The sequence below is a fragment of the Pleurodeles waltl genome, chromosome 9 (genome assembly GCF_031143425.1).
Source record: "Pleurodeles waltl isolate 20211129_DDA chromosome 9, aPleWal1.hap1.20221129, whole genome shotgun sequence".
In the NCBI taxonomy this organism is placed as follows: Eukaryota; Metazoa; Chordata; class Amphibia; order Caudata; family Salamandridae; genus Pleurodeles; species Pleurodeles waltl.
Window position 1 is genome coordinate 306,323,786 of NC_090448.1, and position 27,910 is coordinate 306,351,695.

General features: G+C 43.1%; 1 protein-coding gene across 1 annotated transcript in view; it reads left to right on the plus strand.

The window, feature by feature from the left end:
* The window catches only part of FANCD2 (FA complementation group D2), a 1,182,674-nt gene that overhangs the window by 120,440 nt on the left and 1,034,324 nt on the right, over window positions 1–27,910 (plus strand). The window contains exons 8-10 of the mRNA XM_069206781.1: window positions 960–1,038; window positions 10,253–10,377; window positions 19,703–19,790. Of these exons, the coding sequence (XP_069062882.1) occupies window positions 960–1,038; window positions 10,253–10,377; window positions 19,703–19,790 (292 nt within the window). The remainder of the gene's footprint in view (window positions 1–959; window positions 1,039–10,252; window positions 10,378–19,702; window positions 19,791–27,910) is intronic.

Here is a 27,910-nt window from a genome sequence, read left to right on the forward strand (position 1 = left end):
GGGTCTATTTTACAAAATGACTGATAGGTTATTCTATTGAGGCGTAGTCCATGTATTGTGTATAAACATATTCAGGCCTAGTATTTATATTCCACTGGGGACTCCCATCTTGACCACGGGGAAGTATTCAAGCATGTGAATCTATGAAAGCTTCCAATACTGGAGAACTACAGTTACAGGTAAGTAACTTATGTCTTCCTTAGGATTTCTAAATAATAGACGCACTTAAGTGTTTTCCTGTAACTTTTTGGGACTTTATGGCAGTGGTTGGATATGGGGGTGGGGCTGTTTTGGTGTGATATTTTTTGGAATCTCAATGCTTCAAACACGAGCTGTTTTACTATGTTCTCTGTGTTCTAGAATGAGATGATGTAATCATATGTTGGGTACTTTCTACAGAAGGCTGATCTGTCAGACGTATTTGGCAGTGTCTTTTCCCATGAAGAAAATCCTTATGAAAGCTTGACGAATGTAACAATACATCAGGTTCCTGTGGTGATGTCCCTTTCAGTTTCATACGAATAGCTCTTCCATGCAAATGCCTCACAAAGAGTCAAAGCTGTAGTTATTTGGAATTAATGAATGAATATTTACGTTGTCGTACGTCTTGGCAGCATATTGGCACAGTGAATTGCACTTTACAGTACACTGACGGTGAAAGCGCTGCTTGGTCTTATTGTCAGAAACTGATGTACGCTTGGTGGAAGTGGGGTTGTTAGAGTGGCTAATGAGTACCATGCTGCTAGAACCACGGCAGGTCGAGTAGAACTTAATCTGTGACCTTCAAGTGCAATCAGTGGTGGCAAGAAAATATGACAACCACTTCATTAAAAAAGTGTAACCAGTAATTTTTTTAATGAGTTCACACTTCAGTTTTCTTTTTTATTGACCTTGACATTTGTTGTATTGTCTATAATAAAATTGAATTATTAATCTTTATTGATTTGTAAATTCCTTAGCGTTGGCAGTGATGGAATTAACTTGCCCAGACTCATTATCAATCAGTTTAAATGGCTTGACAGAATCGTCGACAGCAAGGTAAGATACAGTTCAACTTAATTTTATTTAATGGGTTGGAAGATAATTGTTGCCTTATTTTTGTATTTTTTTTTTTTAAATTAATCTCTCGTATCTTAATCCTTGTCCTCCGCAGCATGGATTCTACTGAGTTGGAACAGTGAGATTAATTGTTTTCCTGTCCATGATTCCTGATTCTCGCTGTTCTTTTGGATGTCTTTATATATTTTATTTTTCCTGTTTTTCAGTTTCTTCTTTTCAAACGTATTTATTCTGTTAAAAAGGAGCACGGTACTCCTCTTACATTATTTGTAACAATATCTATGATGGCACGTTATCCTAGTTGTAATTTGCATGAGAAAAGCATTTTATACGAATTCTCCGAAATGATGACATATAATTACACCACCTCGAGGGCTCTTCAGAACCTTGAACAGTGGTGCCGGATCCTCCAAGTGCTTGCCTGCAAGCTATCCAGTATATTTGGGAAAGACCAGGAATAAGTTCGGTCCAGTATACACTGTCCTCACTGCTAGAACATCTAGACAGTTCCCATGGATGACGGGAACATTACTCTCATAAAGCCAATATTTGTGCTCTGCAGGTCCACAGGTGTATCAACATATCCCTGTCCTCGTATCTGATACTCATACAAGGGCGGGGGTTGGTTAATACAACATGGGGACCTTCCCAATTTTTTCGAAGGTCACTGTTTATTGAATACCATTCATGCAACGTGAGTGCACTCATTTCACTATATGGTGAAGGAATTCCAAGCTATCAGGAGCACACGTTTGGAGTGCTGCAATGACTCCCAATCTCCTCTTCTTTGCGGAAGATGTTGGGTTTTTAATAGCAGGGGTATTTTGCTATTGTGGATGAAAAGATAGTAGGCTGTGTGCTTTCTGTCCTTAGGATAGCTACTTAAGGTTTAGTTTCTATGCTGATCGCAGAAATTCGACCCTTCCTGCAAGAATCCATGCTAATGGAGACAAATGCCAAGGTGGGTACAGAAAAACTAGTCTTATAATTGGCACTTCTAGGCTTTGACTTTATTCAGGAGCAGAAGAAGCAGGTTGAGAGTAACTGACATGGTGTAACCCGTAGTTGAGCCGGCATTCTTTTCCTCTGAAATATGATTTTCATCCATAGATGAATGTTACACTGTAGGAATTCAGGACACTGTTTAATTCTCGAGGTGTGAACTCAAGGCATGTGCTGCCACCTCATTTACTTGAGGGAATTATTTTATTTCTGGGAGTGTTTTGGACTGAGCTGCTAACTGGATGAATTTTACATGTGTTTCAAGGGTGCTCAGGAATAAACTGTTTATCCTCTTCCCATTCCTGGGGGCCTGCACCTATCCCGTAGCCTCCCAATTGCTTTTTCTGATTGTGCTCTCTGATTTCTGACACAAGGCAGGGTCACAGCGAGAGCTCTTCTAGAAAGAAGATGGTCTACATTTGGGACTATTTCGAATACATGAAGAGGGGCTGACTTTGATAACCCTTGCTATAAGGCAACAGTCCATGACAAGGAGGATAATGTAAAATTCAGGAATTCATTTTGATGTTGATGACAATGTGCTCTTGCAAACTGCTGTTGCTGAAAATCACAGTTTTCTTTTATCCCTATAAATCCATCAGCGGTTCCAGCACTAGTCATATCTAAATTATATTTCTCTGTACAATTTGCCTACACTACAATGAATTTTAATTTCAGTTCTTGTTCATTCATAGCTATCCACAAATGAAATTGCATCATACCAGTTTTGGTGGCTGCTTCTTCCAACAGAGTACTCCTCCTTGAATATCTTTTGGGTGCCAGACTGGATCTGGAGCATTTTTCCTTGAAGGTGCTCTTGAGCTTCCATAGGTACCGCCAAATGACTCCAGCTGCGAGGGTGTGTGGCTAGGGTGTAATGACTTCAGGATGAAAAAAATGTTGCCGACTGGCGCACTGGTGATAGTTTCTGTTTGTTTGCATCATATTGTAGCTGGTCCTGAGCTCCTTTCAGGGTTTCAGCTATGAAGTTCTTCAGCTTTGCTAGGGAATAGGTTATTTTTTTCCTGCAAAAGTGTCAGGGTATAAACACCTGTTGCAGGTAGGCACTATATCTCCTTGTGATGTGATGGGCCTCCACATGACCCCTCTGTCAGCATATCCTGTTACTTGATGCACCAAAGACCATCAGAAAGCAGGAAGCTGAGTTATTTTGAATCAAGGCCTTCAGTAACACGTAAGCAGTTTCCTGGTCAGGTAGTCCCTGTTAGGGAACAATTTCCCATGATCCTCAATTAAAAACAATTTGAGAGCTTCAAGAAGCTCTCTCCGTCCTCCAGGAGGCCATCCACTCCTAGGTCAGTTCCCTGACTTGACACTGGTTCCTTCCTAATCTCAGAAACGAAAACCTGAGTTTCTGGCTCCATCATCTAATCCAGGACAGGCTGAAACTTTTGACAGGCCTTTCTGGACATATGTAGGACTGGCATGCCTTTGTACAGTGAACAGTTGTTCAGAGAGAAAGCTGGCTGCTCCTTGGGGTTTTCAAGAACAGCCAGGCCACAGCATGTTCAGTGGGCCTGGTCTCCCTGGCAAAGCATTTCCACCAACAGTGCAGAAGGTTTTAGGACAACTGCAGAGGGCAGTAGTCCTTTCTGCAACAAATTTAACAGCAGTCACCCGAACAAAAGTACTGCTCTTTTCAGGGCTTAGATTGATTAAAGGATGCCACCAAGAACATTAGTCACAGCCTGTCCTGTCCCTGCCATTTTCACAAGCTTTGTCATATCAAGACCACTATGCTCCTGTGTTCCCTATCCCCACACACATCACCATCTTCTAGCAAATTACGACCTCCCATTTTTTCCATCAGTTGGAAGACAAATTGATGGGTGACCCAGCTCATGCATGCGCGCAACCCCCGCCTTTTCTCTCCATTTTAGAGCAGCCCTCCTCTACCAGGACGAGCTGTCTGGGTTATGCCTTGCTGTTGGAGGCAGAGATTCTTGCCTTGCTAAACAAAGGGGCCATAGAAGTGGTGCCCTTTACTTCCTGTTCCTCAAGAAGAACAGAGGTCTGGAACCAATTGTGGACCTTTGCCTGTTGAATTTGTTCATTCAGGAAGATAAGTTGAACATGCTGTGCTTGAGCCAGGATTTGTTGACCCTAAGTGTGGGAGAGTAGCGGGTATCTTTGGAGCTATAGGATACCTCCATTCATCTGACAATCCTTCGTGCTCTGAGGAAATCCTAGGTTCATTATTAGGTTGCATCATTATTAGTTTATGGTTCTGCATGTTGGAATTGATGACTCAGCCACAGGTCTTGACCAATGGTGCTAGCTGTGGTGTCAGCTTCACTGCTAAGTTCAGTAGGAGTTGTATGCCTGTAGTCGTATGAGCCTCTGAAATTGGGGCCTGCAGAATCGGTCACACACATTTATTGCACCACGACCCTTCTGATTGACTTGAGCTTCATAGCACTTCACAAAACCACTGAATTTTTCCAGCTGTGGCTGTCAATGCACATAACACATGCCATGACTCTTGCCCCCTCCTTGCTGAAAACACCAAATTTGCCAGTGGTATAGAAACAATGAAAAGAGCTATCAGGGGACACTGTGGCAGGCGGTGCGAGTTATGGCATTTGTTGTGTGCGTTGGTTGCCAAAACTGGCAAATTTCATTGGATTTCTGTGTTTAAGTCAAACCATAACTCAGTGAAAATATTTAAAATGTATATGTTCACTAGAAAAAAGACACAGGTTAAGGTGATGTTATAGGCATGGTAGCAAGATCTTAACTTATGTTAAACAACCCCAGAAATTCACTGAAACTAACCAAAGGATAAATTGACAATACAGTAAGGTGTGGAAATGAAATAAGAATTAATGTTTAAAGGTCGAAAAAACCACTGAAATTAGCCAATTATAGTTTAGTAAACTAACTATGACTTGCACCCTCATCACACATTGCTCATGGCCTCACATATTGATGTTATTTAACATGTCATGAGTAATGTAATGTTTCTGTGATTGCTTTTTTTTATTTCAAGTTAAGCATATGCCCAACCCCCCTCTACGTATGACCTTCCGCAGACGCTGCATGCAATGATCAACTTTCTGCTGGTGTATGTCTGAGTATATGTATGTGTCCCCCCTCCTTTTATTTGCACAGGGTTGGCCCAGGGGAGGTGGTGGCCCCCAGGGCCCTCTTTGGCCAAGGAGGTAGGTCTGCGCGGACCCCTCCATTTTGCTTTTAAAGCCCCTGGGAGGTGGTGGTCCCTCCGGCTCCTAGTAGCCTTTGGAGGGGGTACACGTGCCCACCCCCAACATATTAAATAAGCACTCAGAGCTCTTAGGAACTATTAGGAAGGGGGCCTGTTTTAAGCTTTATGCTCCCGGGACCTGGTCCACCTGGGTGCTAATGTTTAAATGAGCTTGGGAAACTGCCCGTGGTATTTTGATTTCTTTTTTACTTTTTGCGCAGATTTGTTGCCCTGGCGGGGTCCCTGGGTGGGGACCATGGCTAGAGGTTCAGGGTATTCCAACCCTGCCCCCATTTCTTTATTTTTTTACTTCATTTTTGGGACTCAGCTGAGTCCGAGTCCCACAACGGCTGTCAATACTTTCTGGTTGAAGTGTCAGAATGAAATCTCTGGGATCCATGGAGGCTCTGTGTCCCTAGATAATACAAATGTGTTTTTTCTTTCATTACTCTGAAACTACTGACTGGATTTACACCAAGAGCCACCTTTCTGCCAGATTTGGTGTAATTCTGTCCAGTGTTTCGGGCTGTAGTCGTGTTCTAGTACATATGAGAAATTGCATGGGAAAAAGCGTTTTGGGACCCACCCCAAAACTTTCGGAACAGCAGCTGAGCTGACTGTCATACTAATTTTGAAAAATTTGTGAGGATTCATTAAACAGGGCCAATGTTATAGGCAAAACAAAAAATGCTTTTCCTATGGAAACTAGGCCCTCCCTATAACTACCTACTGGCCACCACCAGTATGTAATGAAGATGTATATATATATTTTTTTTCACGCCTTACACACACACACGGAATAACACGCACTCCGAAGTGAAACAAAACTGCCCCAAATTCAGAAATGCTTATCAGTCAATATAATCCGTGCCACCTTACAGAATGTTACACCCAACCCGACCCAGGGAACCCCATCCCCAGAGCCCAATGTATTTAAGAAGGGGTGGGGCCACAGGCTCACACCTTCCTGAGCCTTAAAAAGGCCCTGAGGCCTCATCCCCAGGCTTGGCAAGGGCACAACTACAGCTGGTGCATTTCTGTGATTTTGTTTTTATAAGTTCGAAACATTAATGTTGTGAGTTACATATTCAGAGAACTATAATCTCACCTTAAACTTTGGTTGTTACAGTGAAAAAGATATCTGTATATATATATATATATATATATATATATATATATATATATATATATATATATATATATATATATATATATTCCTTTAACTCTTTAACCACGACTCGCCCTTATCATCACCCCTTTCACTTTACTTTTAAAGTGTTCCGCTTAACCCCTTACCCTTTCCTTTACCCTTAACTCCTTACCCCTAGAAACCTAACCATATCCTTAACTCTATACACTTAAATTATTACCTCTTAATCTCTACCCATACCACCCTACCCTTCATGTCTACCATGCCCCCCTTAACCTAGCACCATTAACCTTTGCCTCATTAATCCTTACCTTTATTTTTACCCTCATCCCCTTGCCCGTTATCCAACATGTCCAACTGGCCTTGAAAATCATAAAACTTTTACCAGACCTACACTTCTAGTAAATTGCATAATCTAATCTACCTAAATAATGCACTTGACCTGTAAATGTGTCTCAGATTGTGTGATCCTAGGCAAATATATATATTTTTTTACAGAGTTACATTTGTCTTCATTATCACACATGAGAGCGCCTTCCAATAAGCGAGTTGAGCATTTCTGCTGTACAAGAAACTCTCTTTGTTTAAAAGACTAAACATTTGCTCCATCTATGATAAGAATGTAGCCCAGTCGTTTTTAGGCTGTGAAACAAGAACCCATGCGGGTCCGCAAGGCCTGCTCAGGGGGGTCAGCGACTGTGTTACCAAATAAAATAATATTACTTTTATCACAAGAAAATCAACAACATATATGCAAATAAAAAAGCACAATAGAAAATGTGAAAACATTTTCTATATCTGATTGTGAATTAAACAAAATATTTCAATATTTAAGAAAATGTTTAGTGTATACTCCTTTTTGTATATTGTTTTAAAGTTCAAATCATAGAAATTGCGTAGGCCGAGGATGCCTGGATTCCTGTAATTAGTCAGTAGGGGTCCACAGAAGTCAAAAAGTCAAAAACTGGTGATCTAGCCCACATGTAGGATACACATAGCCCCTGACTTGCCTCTTAATTCACTAATATCATTTGTCATCAGGACGGGGTCAGAAATTTTCCTCAGTTCATGTTTAAAAACTCTCAGTTTTAATAAATATATTACTAAAGCATTATTTGGTAGCACACTGTCATTCACAGACAGGTCATTTAATGTGTGTGTGTATATATATATATATATATATATATGTGTGTGTATATATATATATATGTATGTGTGTATATATATATATATGTGTGTGTGTGTGTGTGTGTGTATATATATATATATATATATATATATATATATATATATATATATATATATATATATATAAAATCAATGTTGGTCCTAAACTTAAATCATTTCATATATTTATTAATGCAACATTTCTCCTTGTCTAGTGCATGTGCTGTATTTGATTAAATTTCAACTAACTTTTTTTTGTACGGCGTAATGCATATGTGTTCATTTATTCACTAAGTTTAAATAAGCACGCCTTTGTTAAAACTTAATAACAAAAATGTACACTTTTTTTGGTTTGTGTCAATTACCATGATGAACGTTTGTGCCAAAATGTTATGTCCATAACATTCCTTTTTTTCTTTTTTTTTACTAGTGTATGTAGTTTTCACATAAGGCATTTAAAAAAACAGTTTTTACCATCATACATGTAAATATAATTATGTAAATCACATTTTCGTTAACATTTTTATGAATCAATGAATTGTAAAAGAAAAATAATGTTCACACAGACAGTCAAAATATGTTCTTTTTAATAATAAATCAGGAACTTCTCTCATAGATTTTTTAAAATAAAATCAAAACGTAAAAGGAAAACAAAGGATATTAAAATGATAACAACTGTCGTTGTGTTGCCCTTAACTTGCCTCATATACTCATAGCCAAAGGGTAACCTCAGTAATAGGCATCTAGTGGACAAATTGTGGACACCTCAAGGATCTTTCTTGGGAGAGGTGGGTTTTGATTTGATAGAGGTTAAAGAGAGGTAGGATGTGAATTCAGAAGGAGGGGAATGGGTAGGAGGGATGGGAGAAGTTTGGGTTTTGGAGGTAGTGAAGCTGGCGAGTCATAGCGAGTGAGTGAGTAGATTTCTCAAAGCCCTGACCCTTTACTCACATTCTCATACCCCTTACCCATAATGTTACCTCTTCTGCTTTACCTCCTACCCTTTGTGCTTTACCCCCTCACACTTTATCACTTAGGGCCAGATGTAGCAAAGGTTTTTACCCATTCTGTGTCTATGGGAAAAAGTGTTCGTACATATGGCCCTTAGTTCCTTAACCTTAAACCTTTAACCTCTTAACCCTTTACTGTAAAGCTCTTAACACCTACACCACTTTAGCCATAATCCGTATTCCTTCACTGCTTCAAGCTTTGCCATTGTCCTTTTCCTTATCTCTAAGCCATATCTTTACCTCTTACTTATAACACATTAACCTCCAACCAGTACCCCTTACTCTGTTTTACACCTTCACAACTTACTATTTAAGCCTTTAACCTTAAACCTTTAACCGCTTACCCTTAAACCCATGCTCCCTACCATTAACCTCTTACTCTAATTTCTTACCTTTACTTTGAACTCAGTATCCTTAAACTTTAATTTGTGTTTATCCTTAATCACTTATCCCCTTACTCTCAAACAGTACCCTTACTACTTTACCCGTAGTGCCTACCCATACCCCTAACCTCTACCCTCGTACTTTACCCCATTACCAATAATCATATATCTTTAACTCCTCACTTTTAAACGAATACCCTTAACCCCTACCCTAAATCTCTTAACACCCATACCACTTTAGCCTCAATCCATAATCCTTCACTTCTTACCAGCCCTTCGCCATTTTCTCTTACTCTTCAATACTTCACCCTAACTGCTATCTTTACCTCATACCCATAACACATTACCTTTCACCTCTTGTCCCCTTACCCAGATATTGTTAACTCCTTACCTTTTTTTTTTTTTAATTGTATAACTTCCAATGGAATGACAAATGATGATCTGGTCTGATGGTCTGTGAAATTGTAGCCCACGAAATGCCCAGGGCAAAATGTCAGGACAAGAAAATAGATGCAAGTCATAGTGCCAGGTCTGAGTATGTTTCACCACCCAGCAGAACTGGAATTGTATTGCTGGGGGAAAAAGCTTCCAGGTCCAGTCTGGTGCCTGGAGAATTTTCATAAGGTGAGAAGTCTGGAAAGCAAGTAACTTTCTTAGTCGTTTGTGGTGTGTTCACAATTACGCTTTTTACGTGACATGTAGCAAGTGTGCACTCATTAATCTGCGTGTGTATGTGTGTATTTTTATATGACTGATTGCATTTGTTTATGTGCTTTTGCACATGGGTCATTTGACCTTCGCTCTACACGAGCATGTTCATTGTTCTTATGTGTGTATCTATAAAAGATTTAAATAAAGATGATTGTTGTCAGACGTGTGTTCTCTTGGGAATAGAAACAGACTTTTAAGGAAGGAATGGCAGGTTCAAGTATATAACTATAGGATTCAGAGTATGAGTGCCTTGTCCACCACACAGATATGAACTCAGAAAAATGCTATTCGTTCATGATTGTCAAAAGCTGGTGGTGACAGGCTTAACATGTACTTGTGCCTAGATTATATATTTATGACAAAAAGAAAACAAAGAAAATTGAGATTTGTTGGTGGGTGATTTAACAAACTTGCGTAGCCAATAATGTCTGCTGATGTAGACATAGACTTGTCAGTTCTTAGGCAAGCCTGTTGTACTATAGTATTGAGTTTAATGACCATTGTAATGCTGATCCCAGATGTGTTGGTACGCTAAATATCTCTGCAGGACCTCACCACGAAGATAATGCAGCTCATCAGTGTTGCTCCAGTAGAGATCCAGCATGACATCATTACCAGCCTTCCAGAGATATTGGAAGACTCCCAGCACAATGATGTTGCTAAAGAACTCAAGTAAGACCACACATTTACTATCCATTGATCTCTTCAAATAATAATTACATTTTAAAACCGGTCCAAATGACATATAAGGCTACCCCCTTACCCTTCCGCTTTGACATCTTAAAAGCACAAACTGGGACAAGGAATATAGCAAAGGTTTTCGGGTCTTCATATCCTCTGGTTCTGCTACCAGTGGCAAGTCTTCTGTGAATGATACATGCTACCAAGTCGATTTTCTGTCTGTACGTTGTGTTCGATGTTAAAGTATGGCTGAAGTTATATAGTGTAAAGTTTAGGTGTTATGGAGGGCTTAAATGCTCAAAGATTTCCTGGCACAGATACTGAGGTCTAAGTACATCTGAACTGGAGCAGTCAAAATAAAAACGTTTTCTGAGGTTTTCTGAAAGGCTTCTGGCGGATTTCCCATCTCAGTGAGAAAGGCAGAGTGTTGCATGTTTCACTGTCACTACTGTGAACGCTCGGCAACCCATCCTGGCTTTCCTGAATTTAGGCCCTTTAACTAGAAAAGCAGAGATGGAGGTTAGTGTTCCGAATTGGGGCATTTCTCTGAAGAAGGGCCGATTTGTAATGCTTAGCATGCTTCTCCAAGTGCTCAGCTTTGTGACAGTAGCAGAGAGGCTTGAAAGTGCATTTTTCTCAATTGAGAGCCAGTAAAGTGATTTCAAATGTTGAGATATGTACTCTCTTTTTAGGATATTGAGGATTCGCCTAGTTGCTGCATTCTGAATAACCTGTAACTTCCACTGTGCGTATTTTGGAAGCTCCAAATCTAGTGCATTGGAGTAGTCAAGCTGGCTAATGAGCAGGGTTTGAACAAGTTGTTGTTTATACTCCTCTGAAATGAAGGAAAGAATCGTTCCTAGTATCTTTATGGTGTAATAGCAAGTAGCGGAGTTTGGATACTTGCTGCTTGAAAAGTCATTTTGCTGTCAAAGATAAAACCCAGATTGTAGGCTTTTTTGACAGGTGTGGGAGTGTTCCTAAAGGCTGTGGCTATCTGAGCCTGCCCAAGCTGAGGGGTTACATAAAACTATCCTCTCTGTTTTATCACAGTTCAGTCGCAGAGAGTTGACGTTCATCCAGTAGGCCACACTTGTGAGCCCTGACTTAAAATTTTCTTTTGAGTTCTCTGACTCATTCAGTCTCATAATTAGTTGAGTCCCGTCTGCATAGGTGTGGTAGTTGTTGCTTTATTTGTTCTAGTTCTCCAGCTTTGGCTCTTGTAAAAATATTCCTTATTGTCAGGCTGAGAATGCATGGGACATCAGTCCGAGAGTAGAGAAACGTCAGTAGCTTATCCACCTCAATATTCAGGTTGCCTCTTTCAGTTGGTGGGTGAAAGGGTCCTAAAATGCCCTTCACATCTTTGAACAGCTCATTGAGAAAAGGAGGCTTCAGTTTAGCTCTGCTCATTTGTTGACAAAGTTTTTTTCAAAGAAAGATAGATACACTGAAAATAATTTTGTGTTATTAGCAATGTGCTGAAAGCATATTTACAAATATACCCTGACATGGTGCTGTCGCATTTGAAACAAATATTTTGTGTGTTATTAAAGTATGTTTTTTAGTTTATGTTGGCTAGGCCTCAGTTATTGTTTCTGCAGCACAAAGTCAAACAGATTCATGTTTGTTTATTTCTATTGATGATATTGCTGTTCTTGAAAAAACCTTTCCAATACGGATACAGTAATGTTTCAGAGCTTTTCCACTAGCTCACTGTGCTTCATTGATTCACTATAGATTGTTGTTCTTTTAACTAGTTTGGCCTGCCATTGCCAGATGACATTAGCATAGAGTGGGAAGAATCAATATTCATGAAATTGAATAGTGCTTAGATGTTTAGGCAATATGATGTTTAATAGAACTGTGTTCTGATTTGCTATAAGTGTAACTCTTTCGTTCCTACCATGATGATTTTGCAGAAAGTAATACTTTCCTATGCAAGAAAACTGTACCTTTGATTTGGGGGTGATCCAGAAGACTTTTCTATGCTGCTAGAGTTTCTGTCCGATTTCCTACTGATTTTGCTGCTCATTTGGGATTTAAAATGTTTCTGATTCTGCATATTCAGTAATGTCTATATTGCTCAGTTTGCTGAGATCCTTTAAGGCAATGACTTTATGAATTTGCATTTACAATTTCTGTACCACACCTTTTGAATTTTTGTAATGAAACCTCCACATTTCTATTTGTGCCTTAAAACACAATTATTGCAGCTGTCCTTACTTAATTGGCTGTATTTTTGAAATGATGTAAAGTGCTTTATCTTCAAGATACATTTCTTCATGAAATTGTGGTTTAACACTGTGTCTGATTTATCCACCTGTGGTGTGCTGTTGAAGCAATATTTTGGGGTGTTCAATTTTAGATGTTCCCTGTGCACACACAAGTGTAGCTCATCTTCTGTGCATTAGAATCTGTGGGTCAGTGTCTTTGGACTAAAGACCGAGAGACTGCTTTAGTTTCTCAGAGATTAAAATCATTCTTCGAGCAGAGAGGCTCAGTTTATCCTCACTTTATTATTTGTCCATCTCCCTCCAGAATTTTACAGTAACATAGAAAAAGACTAAGAGGTTGTAATGTTATAAAAGGGTGCAAGAGTGCTGCAGAACACACCTTTGACTTGTGAAAAGGTTCTTCAGCAAGTCTCCTGTCTTTAACCTCTTGAGTCCAGGTGTTGGCCAATGCCGGCACCAATACGAACTCCCCAGTGCATCTGCCGGCAATTGGCTGACACTGGGGAGGAATTCCTTTTTTCAGGTTTCAACTCTGACTGCTCTGGAAGAGCTTCCTGAGCAGCCTTAGTCTATTTTTTATTTTTTTGTGTGTGTAATGATGACTAGCTCGCAGGGCACGCTGATGTCATTACATAAGTGAAAGTAAAACCAACCAATGAGCTTGTTTTACTGTCAGTGCGTCAGTGCTTGGGGTGTGTGTGGGGAGGGGGGAATATCACAGCTCCCCGAGCACTGATTGGGTTGGGAGAGGTATCGTTGGAGCGGGGAGAATATCCCTTTTCCAATGTTATCTCTGCCCAATGGTCCACCCTCTAGACACCAGGAATATTGGGTGCAGGCCCCTTGGGCAAGAGCCTGTGCTTCCTCCTCCTTCCCTACCATGTATCAGTCTTTCTTCCCCTCTTGAAGGGTAGATGGTGGTAATTACCCCCAATCTGCCCCCCTGGGGGCAGAAAGCCCACTAGACACCAGGGCTTAATTTAAAAAAAATATATATATAGGGGTGAGGACATGGCCGTGCATATGATGGGCAAGATATGCAGGCAGTCTTTAGGCCCTCCTCACCGCAGGGTTGCATATGGGGGTGTTTACCCCCAATCAGCCCCCTTGAAAGGAGTTGAAAGCCCACAGGGCTGGAAGATTGCCCAATATGGGCATGGCCATACCTCACCCCAAAAAATGTCTTTCTGCCCCCTCCCTGGGTGGCAGATGGGGATGATTACCCCAGTCTCACCTGAAGAAGAAGGAGGGGTTGGGGGAGTCAGGTGGGACAGGTGTAGACACCAGGGACTACATTTATGCTGTATTATTTAGGGGTGGGCATGTCCACCCTGGGCATGGGCTGTGCTCGCCCCTACCCTGCGATCCAATTGACTTTCTGTCCTGTAGGGAATAGATACGGGTCTTCACACCCAATCTGCCCCTGGGGAAACAGAAAGCCAACTGAACACAATGGATTTCAAAACAGTGCCAAAACAATCAAAGGGAGAGGGCAGCCTACTTTTGTATTGAGCCATTCCCTGCCTCTGAAGGGGCCATGTGTTGTATTCTCAATCAAACTGGAATGAATCAGGAGTCTGGCTTAACCCTTGAACACGAAGTTTATTTCCTGATCAACACCAACGTCCTCACAGCACCGAGTCGCAGCAAACTGTCAAACCCAGCATCTGTGAGGTCATCAGAGTTCTTTGCTGTTAACATTCCATAAAGGCATACTACAAATTACAGAACAGCCAATGTAGAACTAAAAACAAAACACAACACATCTTCCCCTTTAACAAACAAAATGAAACCCCACAAAACCACCTGCAACTAACTAAAAACAACATAAAATAGTTCCTAAAACATCACATATTGATTTAACTACTTTTGAAATATGATACATTCTCAATACATAACATATTGATTTAAATACTTTGGTTTAGTCACATTCCTTTTTGGCCTATCCAACACATCCCCCTGAATAACACCGCCCTCTGACCTTTCAAATTTATCCAATACACCCGCAGCTCGAGTGCTCGAATCTCCACATCCATCCAACACACCATCACCCCGTATATCTCCTTCCGAACTCCCTGCGAGCACTCAAACGTTTATCTGCCTCTCTGCAACAACAATTCTTAACTGCTACTTCAACTTCTGGCCCCCAATAATATAAACGTAATCGCCTCCTCGTGCCTGTGATACCAACATGTCCTTGATAAGCCAACCTTACCAACCTGTGCCTTAACTCATAAGGTGGTATCAAACGTCCCCCCCTCAAAACTAGGTCGTCTTCTACATTTAACTCCTCCTTGACTTTGCCATAAAGTTTAATCGTGTCCGGAACACCATTCTCTGTTGGCCAAACTTCACAAATATATTTCTTAAGGAGTAGTAAAGACTTATCCTTGCTCATAGCCTCCTTCCAAACCTGTCTAGAAATGACCTGACCAGCTTCGAACACACCATCAATCATTCCCACCAGAATATCCTCATCCACCGATTGCTTCCTAATCCTAGTGTTGCGAACAGGACACCAAGAAAGAAAATCTGCTCTGCAGTTATTTGCCCCCGCAATGTGCTTCACCTTCATGTTGAACTCATACAATTTAGCAAACAACCTGGTCAGCCTAGGACTGGTCTTATTAAAGACTTTATCATTCCAAAGGTAAACCAATGGCTTGTGATCCGTGACTAATGTAAACTCCCTTCCCCAATTATACATTGAGAAATGATTTATACCCCAAACACAAGCCAAAGCTTCCCTCTCGATCGTGCTATAATTCATCTCAGCTTCAGAAAGACGTCTTGACACAAATGCGATAGTATGCTCTTTACCTTTCTCCATCTGATTCAGAACAGCTCCCAGACCAACCCCACTTGCATCCACTGTAATCACTGAAGGTAGATCCTCATCGAATGGATGAAGGGCAGGAGGGCAGGAGCCTCTATGATGAGAGACTTAAGCGTAGTGATAGCCTGCACCTGTTCCTCCTGCCATAAACATTTCTCGCCCTCCCTCAAAATCCTTCTGAACGGCTCAGACAAATAAGCAAAATTGTGTACAAAACGTGAATAGTACTCACAAAGACCCAAAAAAGACCTTAACTGGTCTTTATCATTAGGTGCAGGAGAATTTTCAATAGCCAACAACAAATCCCTCTTGGGAAGAATGCCTTGTGCAGAAATGTCATGACCTAAATAATCAACTGAATCCACCATAAACTTGCATTTATCTTTTCTTACAGTAATCACGTGATCATTTAGAATTCCTATAACTCTATCCAACTTGAGCACATGATCTTGAATTGATTCCGAGCTTATCAGAATGTCGTCCTGGTATGCCAGAACTCCCTGTACATCTCCAAATAACTGACACATAAGTTTCTGGAACACAGGCGCAGCGGAAGCTAAACTGAAAGGCATCCACAAGAATCTGAAAGCCCCAAACGGTGTGATGAATGTGGTAAGAGAACGGGACTCCTTACTCAACTTGATGGTAGGCAGAACTGAGGTTAATCGTGGAGAAAACTTTCATCCCCCCTAAACGAGCCTATAAATCTTGAATTTTGGGTAAGGGAAAACAACCAACCAAAATGTTTTTGTTCAAGGACATCAAGTCCACACACAACCACAACTCCCCGGTTTTCTTAACCGCGACTACAATCGGAGACACCCATTGTGATGAGTCAACTGGTTCAATAACTCCCTCCTTGCACAACTCACGCAAGTGCTCTTTCAACTTCCACCTGACACTCAAAGACACATTCCGCACTTTATGCACCACAGGAACAGCATCAGGTTTAAGAACAATTTTGTGCTCGTATCCCTTCACCAACCCAAGCTTATCTCCGAAAACCTCAGAGTGCTTAATGAGAACATCCTGGATAGAATCCAGTTTTACATTCACTTTCTCTACCAAAGTGATGGGTTGTTCAGTGCCCGGCCTAAGAACCATTCCAAACTGTCCCTGATCTTTCCACCCCAAAATATTGTACCTTCTGTTAGCTACGTAAACTTTCGTGTTGATGATCTTATGCTGGTAACCAATCTTTCCAATAAAATACCCCATCATATCAATCTCTTGGCCATCAAATGCCACAGTTTTTATATCGGGAGCAGATAAAGGGAAGGTCACACCAAAAGGAATAATAATTTGTATCAGATACTATCGTTATGGGTGAACCTGAATCCACTGTAACTTTCAGCTTAACTTCTTCTATCATGATTTCACAGACAGGATCCTTGGAACATTTAAAGCCAGCCTTACAATCACCAGCATCATCAACAGTCACAACACACTTTTTGGACAGATCCAAATCACTATCATCCATTTGTCTGTCAACAAGTTGTTGTTGTTCAACTAACATCACCTTATGTGTCTGCCTACATACTCAAGCAAAATGACCAGACTTCTTACACTTGATACACGTCTTTCCTAAAGCTGGACAATTAGGGGAGTTGGCCATGTGTGATTTAGAGCCACACCTGAAACACAACAAACTGTTGCTCTTTTTCAAATCCGGGGTAGTAGACATTACTGTTTTGGATTTCTGTGCTACCAAACTTACATTTTCAACTTGAGTCCCTCTCATTTTACCAAACTCCTTAGAGGCTAAAACAGAACGTTCGATGGCTCTAGCAATTTCTAAAGTTTCGCTCAAAGTCGGGTCCCTGCAACATAAGATCTTTTCCTGAATTTTTGAATCAAAACAATTTACTACAAGTTGATCCCTGAGATACTAATCCAAAGGACATACGAACTTGCAAGTGGATGCTAAGACTCTAAGTTAAGGTACAAGACTATCAATTGACTAATGCTGAAATTGCTTCCGCGTAAAGAATTTGTGTCTCTCAACAATGATGCTAAGGTCATCCTTGAAGTGATTTTCTAATCTTCTCACCGCCTCGGTGAACACGTCCCAATCACCAGTGGCAAAAGGTTGCGCTTGGGGTTGATGGTCGAAAATCCTCTGCCCCTCTGTACCAAGGCAGTTGTAGAAAATCACCTTCTTACGAGCAGCAGAAAGGTAAACCCCATCTATGGCAACCAAATAACTCTCAAAAGATTTGAACCAGTGTTGCCATCTTATCGTAGGGATGGCAGGTTCGGGTAGAAATGCCACCGGTAAGTTGGCCTTTGCATCGTGAGAGCCAAAAAGGTGCGCACAAAGTATAGCAACAGACATCTAGGTATAAGGGTGCAGATCGCTGTGCAGATCCGCAAAATTCTGTAGCAGTCAAAGTACAAGTGTGTGAGACAGAAACTAGAATCACACGAAACGCCAGTCAAAATTTGTTAAGTGGACGCCTGCTGTAAATAAACTGATTGAAATATGTGTTAGACTCATTTAACACCCAAAGTGAAGTTCCATTTGGATGCTATATGCCAGCAACAGTTCAATTAAAAGCATGTAAATTGCTGTGCAGATCTACAGTAAACGGTAACAGTTATAAATTGCCAGACTCTGTAAGCATCCGTAAGAAATCACAGCAACTTTGCCGTTGGTGAATCCTTGTTGCGTCTGATTTATTTGTTTTTCCTTTTTAATGTGGCAATGACAACGTGCTATTGTTTTAAAGTCTATTGCTGAGGCTGAACTTGAAGCTATTCCTTCAGCTGTGCAGTTGCTTAGCAACTTTCGCGTATCTTTGATGCGCGTCAACAACACTTGAACACGTGACGGAAATTAAACACAATTGGCGAAGAGTCAAGGTTTAACATAGAACAGGAAAAACAGAAAGGGAGCACTTTGCCTCACACTCCAGCATGCAGTCAGCCTCAATGCATCATGGTAGATGCACTGCAAGTTTGTTTTATAGCCATATAGTAATCTGTAGTTTTTCACCTTAGTAGGTGCAGCAAGTGCTGTAAATCTCTGGAAACGTGTTTCTGATCTTGAAGGAGACTGCTCAATTTCTGCAGTAATGAATGGAAGATAGCAGTTTAGTCTGCAGAAGGCCGCTGTGCCTACCCATCCAGAGTACACAGTTGTTATAGGTGCATAACTGCTGGGTTGGTGAGGGCACCTAGTGGAGATAGAAATCCGGGGATTCTGGCCCAGGCTCAGAGCCAGCTCCAAATCAGCCTGTTGGAGCATTGAGCGGTCCATCAAAGCCTTCCTGGCCATCCATCAAACTTTAATTTGAAAAGGCAAAGCTGTTACGGCTTTATAGTTTTTTTTACATGTGATGGTCTACCTGTGGGCGTAATGGCTGCTAAAGGTACAGTTTCAAGATACATAGTCTCTTGGATTTCTGAATTCTTTGAGATCAGATGAGTTGTAGTTCCTCAAATACTTCATGCTGAAGACATCTATGGTCTTGCAAATGCATGGCTGTATTGAAGGCATTTGGGGCTCAGTAGTGTGGTCTACTTTACCTTCTTCATGTAAGTATTGCTGTCTGGATGAATCTTGTCAGAGAGCTGTAGCTTTAGGCCTACAAAGTTTGTAACATTCATATGACTGATTCCTTATGGCGTCTATGTTTTAGTTCCCACACATTTTTCTTTTATGATGTGAGGTCTGTTTTCCTAACCAGTTGGGAAGGACATAGAGCAGGACTACAGTCTTTGATAAAGTCATCTTCCCAGTGATTGTAGTACTCTTAGTCTGTGTTCCTGCTCATCAGCCATCCCATCTATCAGCATATGCTTTGCTGCAACCTTGTATGCTATAAAAACATATTTTGTGTTATGGTTGGTTACACTCACACATATAGCGGTAGGGCTCAGGTGTGTGTTGTGACACTCATACATAGGATCTTCCAAAAAGTATGAAATTTTTTGAGAAGTACCAGAATCCCAGTGAAGGCAGTTTTATCCATTGTCATGTGGTCACTTCTGTTTTGATCTGTCTTCAAGCCGTTTAGACTTGATCTTTTTTAGTAGTGTAAATCTGATGTTCCTCCCATACATAGCTCTTTTTCCCGTTGTTTATTTGTTGTCCTTCTAAAGTTGGTAATTGCTGCAATGCACCTAAAACTGGCCAACACTAAAAACATTGACTTATCTTCTAATGCTCCGCAGTAAGGTATTTTTAAGGATATAACATGCAATCTGGTAATCTCATGCAATGTTGTGTTGGTTCCTACAGCGCTCTTCTGCAGCAAAACACACAACTAACAGTTCCAGTCCTGGATGCCCTCTCTAGTCTTCATCTCAGCACAGCCCTTCTTTCAGAGGTAATATTTTGGATTTATTAGATCAGAAATAGTCAAGCAGACAAAACACTTCAAATGTATCCTGGCTTTGTAAAATGTATGTCTTTTATAGCCACCTATAATGTATGTTTATATTTTTGTAATTGAAATGTGGAGTTCTATGAGATACTATTTAAACTTAGTATTGCTCTCTGACCATGGATCAACCATCTTCTTGTTCCAAGGTGTTTAGGATCCAACATTTAATCAGATTAAAATAGCTTCAAATCTTTGATTAAATCTCCAAATTTATCAAGAGATACTTAGCTCTATGTAAAGATGCCACAATCGCTGTCATGTGTTCAAAATTGACAAATAATTTGTCATTGAAAATTAACTTTTTTCGTAATGACATATGTAAACCTGGCCTGGCAGTTCGGGCTGGACTGTTCCCATGGGGAACAGGGTCAAGCCTGATTTGCATATGGTTGGATCCAAACTGGAACGGCATGACCAGCGAAAAAAACTGATTGATTAAACCCAGATCTATGACTGGGGCGTGAATGTTTGACTTGTTCTGCATTCAGCCCATCACCTTTTGTTTTTGCATATGTGAAAAGGCAGACACCCATGGTTGTCCTATTCCAAGAGATGCACCTCCAGGGGACCCAGTGCTCCTTCTTGGGATGCAATGGCTGTTCTCGAGGCTATCATTCGAGCTACACAAGAGGGTCTGGTGGGGGGCATATCACTGCACCCATTTGTGGTCAGTAAGGTACACTGTGATCAACTGGGGGGGATTTGTAATGCTCCATGGCACGCTATAGGGGGGCGATTGTAACGCTTTATGGACCCTGCGATGGATACGACATCTGCTCCGGGAGCTCTCCAAACTATTATGTTTAGATCCTGGGCAGATGCCCTTGGCTTAGTGGAGGTTTGGCACCTTCATCATCTCACTGAGCAGCAATACACATACCCCTTATATCTGCACAGCACGTCCTTGCGACTCGACTACTTCCTTCTCCTGTCCTCAGACATAGGGCTGACTGCTCAGTCGTGCGTTCTCTTCCGTACGCTATTGCATCATTCTCCGATACTATTGTTGATGGGCAGGAGCGGGCGAGGCGAGAGTGGAGTGGGGAGGATGAGCGCTTGGTGGCTGCACAATGAGGACTTTGCAGAGGATATTAGGGAATATGTAACAGACTACTTCGGATTCAGTAAGGACTCTGTGGACTCCTGTAGGAGGCGTTCAAGACGATCCTTAGAGGCAGGCCTTTTCCACTATCGGGGGCCACATGTGACATCGAGAGGCAGATCTGCAGCACTTAGAGAACAAGATCAGAGACCTTGAAGGTGCCACTGGGGCCCATTGTACGCAGTGGAGCAACATAGGTTGACACAGGCATGTCTAGATCTCTGGCATAAACTGCTGCACTCCGTGAAATTGAGTTGGTGCCACTCTATGGGTAGGGTCTATGAGATGGGGGACAGGGCGGGCATTTATTGGTTGGCGACTGCTGACTGTCCCTATACCATGATTACCAAGCTGAGATCAGCGGAGGGCGAGGTTATAACAGGGGCTGCAGGCTTAGCACAATACTTAACCTCCCATTTACAAAACCTATATGCAGCCGAGAACCTCCCTGCAGGGGAATTGAAACTGCCCCTCATCTTCAATATCATAGTCCGAAAACTATGGACCTCTAAGTGCAGATGAGCTGGTCACTGGTGAAAAATATTGGCCATGCCCTCTGGAATGGCTCCAGGCCCCAGCGAGTTCCCACTTGAACTGTATAAATGGTTCGCACCTCTGTTAATACCTCACCTGATGGCGCTATATGGGGCTGTGCCTCAGTGGCTCACTCCCACAGCACTTGATGGGAGCTCCTATCAACGAAACAAGCCACCTGAGCATTGTGGGTCCTATCAACCCATATCCCTCATTAATCTGGAAGTGAAGATCCTGGCCAAGTGCCTGGTAACCCACCTGGCAGCTGTGGTCCGCTTGATAGTGCATGCAGACCAGAATGGCATTATGCTACAGTGGGACACCCACCACTGTCTGCAGCAGCTTCATTTAGTCCTGGCCCTTTTGGGCAAGCTGAGGGGTCATGCAATGCAACTTCTGGTAGACATAGAGCGGGCATTCAGTATAGTGTACTGGCCCTATCTCTTCATTGTTCTCCAGAAGGGGGTTTGGTTCCTGTTTCTGGAGGTGGGTGTCGATCCTCTATACCGAGCTGTGGGCTCAGGTTCAAGTCAAAAGGGCCTATTCTCACGTTTTCCAGTTGACAGGGGCACATGCTAGGGATGTCCCCTATCAACCTTGGTATTCACTGTAATAATGGAACCCCTGGCGAAGTTCATTTGAATTGATGCCAAGGTCTGGGGCTTTAACAGGGAGTCCGAGAGGAAGACAGTGTCTTGTTGTGCACAGATGAGATGCTCCTTTTCATCCAGGTGTCCAGCTGCATCCTCCCAAGACTTTTGGAGATTCTGGAGATCTGCGGGATGGCCACAGGCCTGAGTGTCAGTTGGTCCAAATCTATTCTAGTACCTGTCCACGGAGTGGCGTCAAGAGATTGGGTGGATCCTTAGCTTGAGATAGCAGGCAATAGTTTTCGCTACTTGGGCATTTCGGTCCCCTTAACCCAGTCACAATACTGGGACCTTAATGTTCTCCCCTTGGAAGCTCGAATGCAGCAAGATATGTCTGAGTGGTCCAAGCTGCTGCTGACGATCGGGGACCGGGGGCTCTATTCAAGATGGTAATTCTCCCCTGCTTTTTATACGTGCTACAGCATTACCCCTATGAGATACAGCCCTCATTCTTCAGCCAATTGCAGTCGCACATCACCACCTTTCTTTGGGGTGGGAAGTCCCCAAGGGTGTCTCTCGCAAAGTATAGCCACTTCCCATACGATGCTGGGCTGGGCGGACGTTTGTCTATACTACTGGGTCTTGCAGCTCATCATCATAGATGACTGGTTCTCGGCAGACAGAGGAGACCCATCTCACAGACTCGAAACCACGCTTGTTCTGCCCCACGGTTTGCTCTTCTTGCTGTATGGTCAGGGGCCCCCACGCTCTCTCCTGCTGGTAACCCAGGTCCCTATCAGTTCTTGGCACTTGGCACCCCACCATATCTGATGCCACAGTACACTCACAGGAGCTGCCCCTCTGTAGCATGGGACGTGGTTGTTCAAAACTGCAAGTCTGGATGGATTTAGACTGTGGGACCTAGCTGGCATCTCCACCTTGGGAGATGTCTGGAGGGGCAGCCATATGAGCTCCTTCGAGGAGCTGGCAGATGACTTTTGCCTTCTTCCATCTCAGTTTTAACGCTACCTGCAGCTGCGGCATGCTTTAGAGTTCTTTAAAGACGAGCTCACTACACTTCCTGAATTCAGCCTGATTAAATACAAGTTAGTATGGCGGGGTGGTATATCTCGACTCTACAAATCTTTGTTCACAAATTCGCCCTACCTCCAGGGTGTCCTCAGGTCCAAGTGGGAGGAGGATGTTTAGGCCCTAGTTGATGTTTACTGGGTTGAGCAGTGATGGGCCGAGGACGTTAGCAATATCAATGCGACAAACCTAGTCCAATTTAAATAGTTCCATAGGATTTATCACTCTCCTCAATGCCTCTGGTGCGTGGGCTGGGCCTGCGACCCAGCGTGTTTGAGCTGTGGTTCCACCACGCGTGCCCTTTACTATACTTTCTGGACGTGTCCATGGGCACAGGCATACTGGACGTTGGTCAACAGACAAATGGCAGAGGGGTGGTAGGTATCCCACTGGAACTCGATCCCAAAACTGTGTTATTGGGGATAGTGGACTTTAGAGCAATCCGTTCACTCCTCGCGACTGCATATAGGGTAGCCAAGAGAGATCATGCTAGACACTGAAGAGACGAGCAGGCCACATCTTTACAAGAGTGGATTTGAGGCATGGACTTAAACGTGCAGCTCTCAAAAAATTGGTGCATAAGGCAAGGGGCATCCCACAGATGTTCAACCGAATCTGGGGTGTGTGGATCGAGAAGTCCGACTGTTGAGACTATGATCAATTGCAATGGTAATGAGTGTTCCCGCTTTAGTGGCAGTGACGGATGTCAACTCTGATAATGTGTATGACTATGAAACTTACTGTATTGCTTAATGTTTAAACTGTGGGCCCCAAAGGTTGAGCTCGATGATTGTACTGCTAATGTTGATCTATCATAAAAGCAATAAAATGTTATTGAAAAAAAGAAAATCCAATGGTCAAATTATAGGAGGTTGTCTTCCATTTTAAGGAGCTCTGTGAGGGGGCGAGTGAGGGGGAACCATATACTAAGAAAGTGGTATAAGTATGGAGGTGCTCAACCAAGGGAGTAAAGAATTATAAAGTTAGGTATCAAAAATCTCACAGGCGCCCAAGTGGAGAGTAGTTATCAAGCCGGGTGTCCCATAGTCTAACCGGAACGTCGCAGTTGGAATTTCTGGGATTCAGGGCCCTTCCCAGAGGAAACCAGTTGGCACAAAGAAGGTTGGATTTGTACCCCCACCAGTGGATACCCAGAAGATTGGAGTACCTACATCAGGGAGCCCAGGTGCATAGGGGTGAAGTGACGTTTTAAACCCTTGTTGGAGTCAATGGGAGCCTGTCAAGCTGCTGCCCCGAACCATGGACCAGGTTGGTGGAACCTAAAGTTGGATTCTGAACGTGAAGAACCTGAAAAAGAAGAGGACATTATCCAGTCCACTCTGAGATGCCCTAGCGGTGCAGGTGGGCAATGCCCACCCTCCTAGAGGTGACGTTCCTGTAAGTTGGTGAAGGAAGAAGTCCAGCTGCAGATTCCACGGGATGCAGGAAGATCCTTGGAGTCGCCCATGAGCTGTCCCATGCCTTTTGCCTAATTGAAGGAGAGTTAGCAGTCGGCAGGATCACAAACAAGCATTGGAAAATGCAAGAAGACGTTGCAAGAAGTTTGCAAGATTTTGGGGACCAGCAAGGTCCAGTAGACCTTGACCTTTGGAGGGGAGTCAGGGCTGGCCCTCAGCAGGAAGGCACGCCAGCAGGAATCGTTGAAGCCCCCACAAGTGACCCACTGACAGCAGGCACAGGGAGTCGCAGGGAGGCCTCAGCAGCACAAAAAAACAGGATTCCATTTCCAGTGTGTTGGAGGCTGGGGCTTCTTTGAGCTCAAAGATCTCTTGGAGGACGAGCCAGCAAGCCTTAGTAAGACCAGCAGTTGCATTGCACAGGGGTTATGTTTCAGTGGCTGCAGCAGTGCCCCACCGTCTCCCAAGTTGGTCAGAAGACAAGTTGGACCCAGAGAAGACCGCAGAGCCTTTTGATGTCCGTGGGACAGCAGGATCCACCAGCCGGTCGATGACATCTTAAGATAACTGTGGATGCAGTAGAGTGACTTCTTCACCCCAAGGGAGATTATTTCTTACTTCTTGGTGCAGACAGAGTCCTTGTGACCCTAGAGGATGCACAGCCATGGATGTTGCACAAATTTTGCAGTAACTGGATTTACAGTGTTGCGGTGGGAGCCCTCCCAACTGGACACAGTCTTGTTTCAGTTCCAAAAGCAGATCAACAGCGGTTTCTGAGGCCAGGAGCAGAAGATGTATTGCAGAGTGTTCCTTGTAGAGTCTTGCTCGACGAATCTGAGGACCCACCTTTGGGGGATCCCTTAAGTAACCCTAAAAGGGGGTTGGTCACTATCTGCAGTGGCCCATCTATCAGAGGGGCTCAGGGACGTCAGCTACGTGGCCTAACCAGTCATATGCTCCCAGGGGCCTCTGCACATCTTATTTCCAAAATGGCAGAGTCAACCGGCCACCTGGCAGAGCTCTGGGCACCTCCCTAGGGGAGGAGCTGGACCGGGTAGGGGGACGGGGGGGACGCGTTGGGGGTTCTGTTTGTCCCTCCACTGTCCTTTTTGTGGTTTTGTGCCAGAGCAGGACCCTGGGGGTTTCTGGACTGGTGCAACCGGTTTATGCAAGGAGGGCACCAAATGTGCCCTTCAAGCAGTCTGGTGCTGCGGAGAGGCCACCCCAGCCCAGAGACGCCTAGTTTCTAAAAAAGAGAAGGTCACACCTTTCTCCTACAGGAAACCTGTTGTTCTGCCTTCCCCTGCTTGAGTTAGGCTCAGCAGCAGGAGGGCAAAAGAGTGTCTGGGGGGGTGGGGGTGGGGGGGGTCTGCAGCAGCGTGGGCTGGCAGGAGGCACTGTAAGGCTGTACAGGCAGATCTGGAGGGACCTCTTGGGAAACCCCAAAGAAAATGATATGCAACTAACTGGAATAGGTGTAGTTTCTTGATTCCAACATGTTTGACACCAAACATGCCTAGGTTCGGAGAAGCCATTATGAAGTTGGACTACTCGTGTTAACCAGTGTCCACTACATACCTTAAAATGGCTTCCCCACACTTATAAATCCCAGGGAATGGAGTCTGGGGTTTTTAGGGGCACCTTTAGCAACACAAAAGGATGATGGACGGAGTGTTGAAACTTTTCAAACACTCACCCCCAGTCACAGATCTGAGTTTAATCCATCGTTCTTTTGCTCCCCATGCCACCCCAATTTGGACCCATGCCATATGCAAATCAGTCTTGACCCTGTTCCCCATGGGAACAGTCCAGCCTGAACTGCCAAGCCAGGTCCTCCCTGGACCGGAAACAAGCAGGGGTGCCCTTTCACTCAGGATCATACACCCTCCCCTTGGGCTCAAGTGCGTACCATAGGGGTGAGTTACAGTGTCCAAATGCAGTGACCGCGACATAAGGCAAGTCTTATATCTAAAGTGAAAGTTGCATGCACCATTACATGCAGGCTGTAATGGCAGGCCTGCGGACACAGTTTGCATGGGCTTCCATGGGTGACATAATATATTCTGCAGCCCATGGGAGACCCCTGGTGTGCCAGTACCGTTGGTACCTGAGTACCATATACTAGGGACTTACATGGGTGCACCAGTATGCCAACAGTGGGATGTAAAGGTTATCAAACCACCACATTTAGAGGCCAGAGCACAGGCACTGGGGTCCTGGTTAGCAGGATCCCAGTGTACCACAGTCTAAACACACTGACAGCAGGCAAAAAGTGGGGGTAACTATGCAAGAAAGATGCAACTTTCCTACACCTTCATCCTTGTATTCCATGTAAGCTGGAGTACATTTAGGATCATATTTCTAGGAGTGATGCAGTCCTTTGTGTGCCTTTTGATTTATTCAAGCTGGGACATGGTCTTAGCAATCTACGATAAGCTACTTTTACTTCCGACTACAAAATGTAGGTTCCATGGTAACATTCCAATTCCTAACAACCTAAACACCTGAGAATATATGTGCATTTATTCCTAAAAGTGTTGTAAAGGCTTTCCTTCTACTCACAAAAGGACAGGATAGATAGGGATGCTCTGATCAAAACATTTCTTCCTCTGAATTTTGATGGAAAAGATAAACCCCTATAAGAGAAATAAAGTGTCTTATAAGAGAGAATGCAGGCATCTGAAGAGGTGGCAAAAGTGTTCCTTTTGAAGCAGGACCAATGCTCATTTATATACAGCTGGCCCTTGTCTGGAGTGGTATTATGGAAATTGAATGGAGCCCAGGTGATTGCCAGTGGCTGAGACTATTTGCAAGCATCCCAACAATCACCCTTGTTTTAGTTCAGTGTGACTCCCTAAGTGTGAGGGTTATGCCCATATGTGGGTCCATTCTCCCTGTGCCACAGGACTCAAGCGTTACCTTCCTAATGGTAAACGCGATCTGGGGTTGCTTGTGTTTCTATCCAAAGGTGATCTGGCAATTCATGCAGGACTGTTCTAATTGGAGCAGTATCAAGCATGATTCGCATACAGATGGTCTGTCTGGAGTGGCATTTTGGTCAAACAAAAATAACCTGGAATGTGGCCTTGAGCAATTGCCAGTGACTCAGAGTATTTCACCCATCATTTCTGTGTCTTCCAAGGTTATTTTAAAGCCTTCTTCTGGCAAGAAATTGAACGTGTTCACTAAGTGCACATTACACCTGCTGCTTTTTTTTCTTAAACTCTTTAATTTAAGTTTTTTGGGCCAGCTGTGGTTAGTACTATCACATCCAACATATAGTATTAACATGAAAATGTAATCATAACATAAGGAGGGTATCCTTGCGTT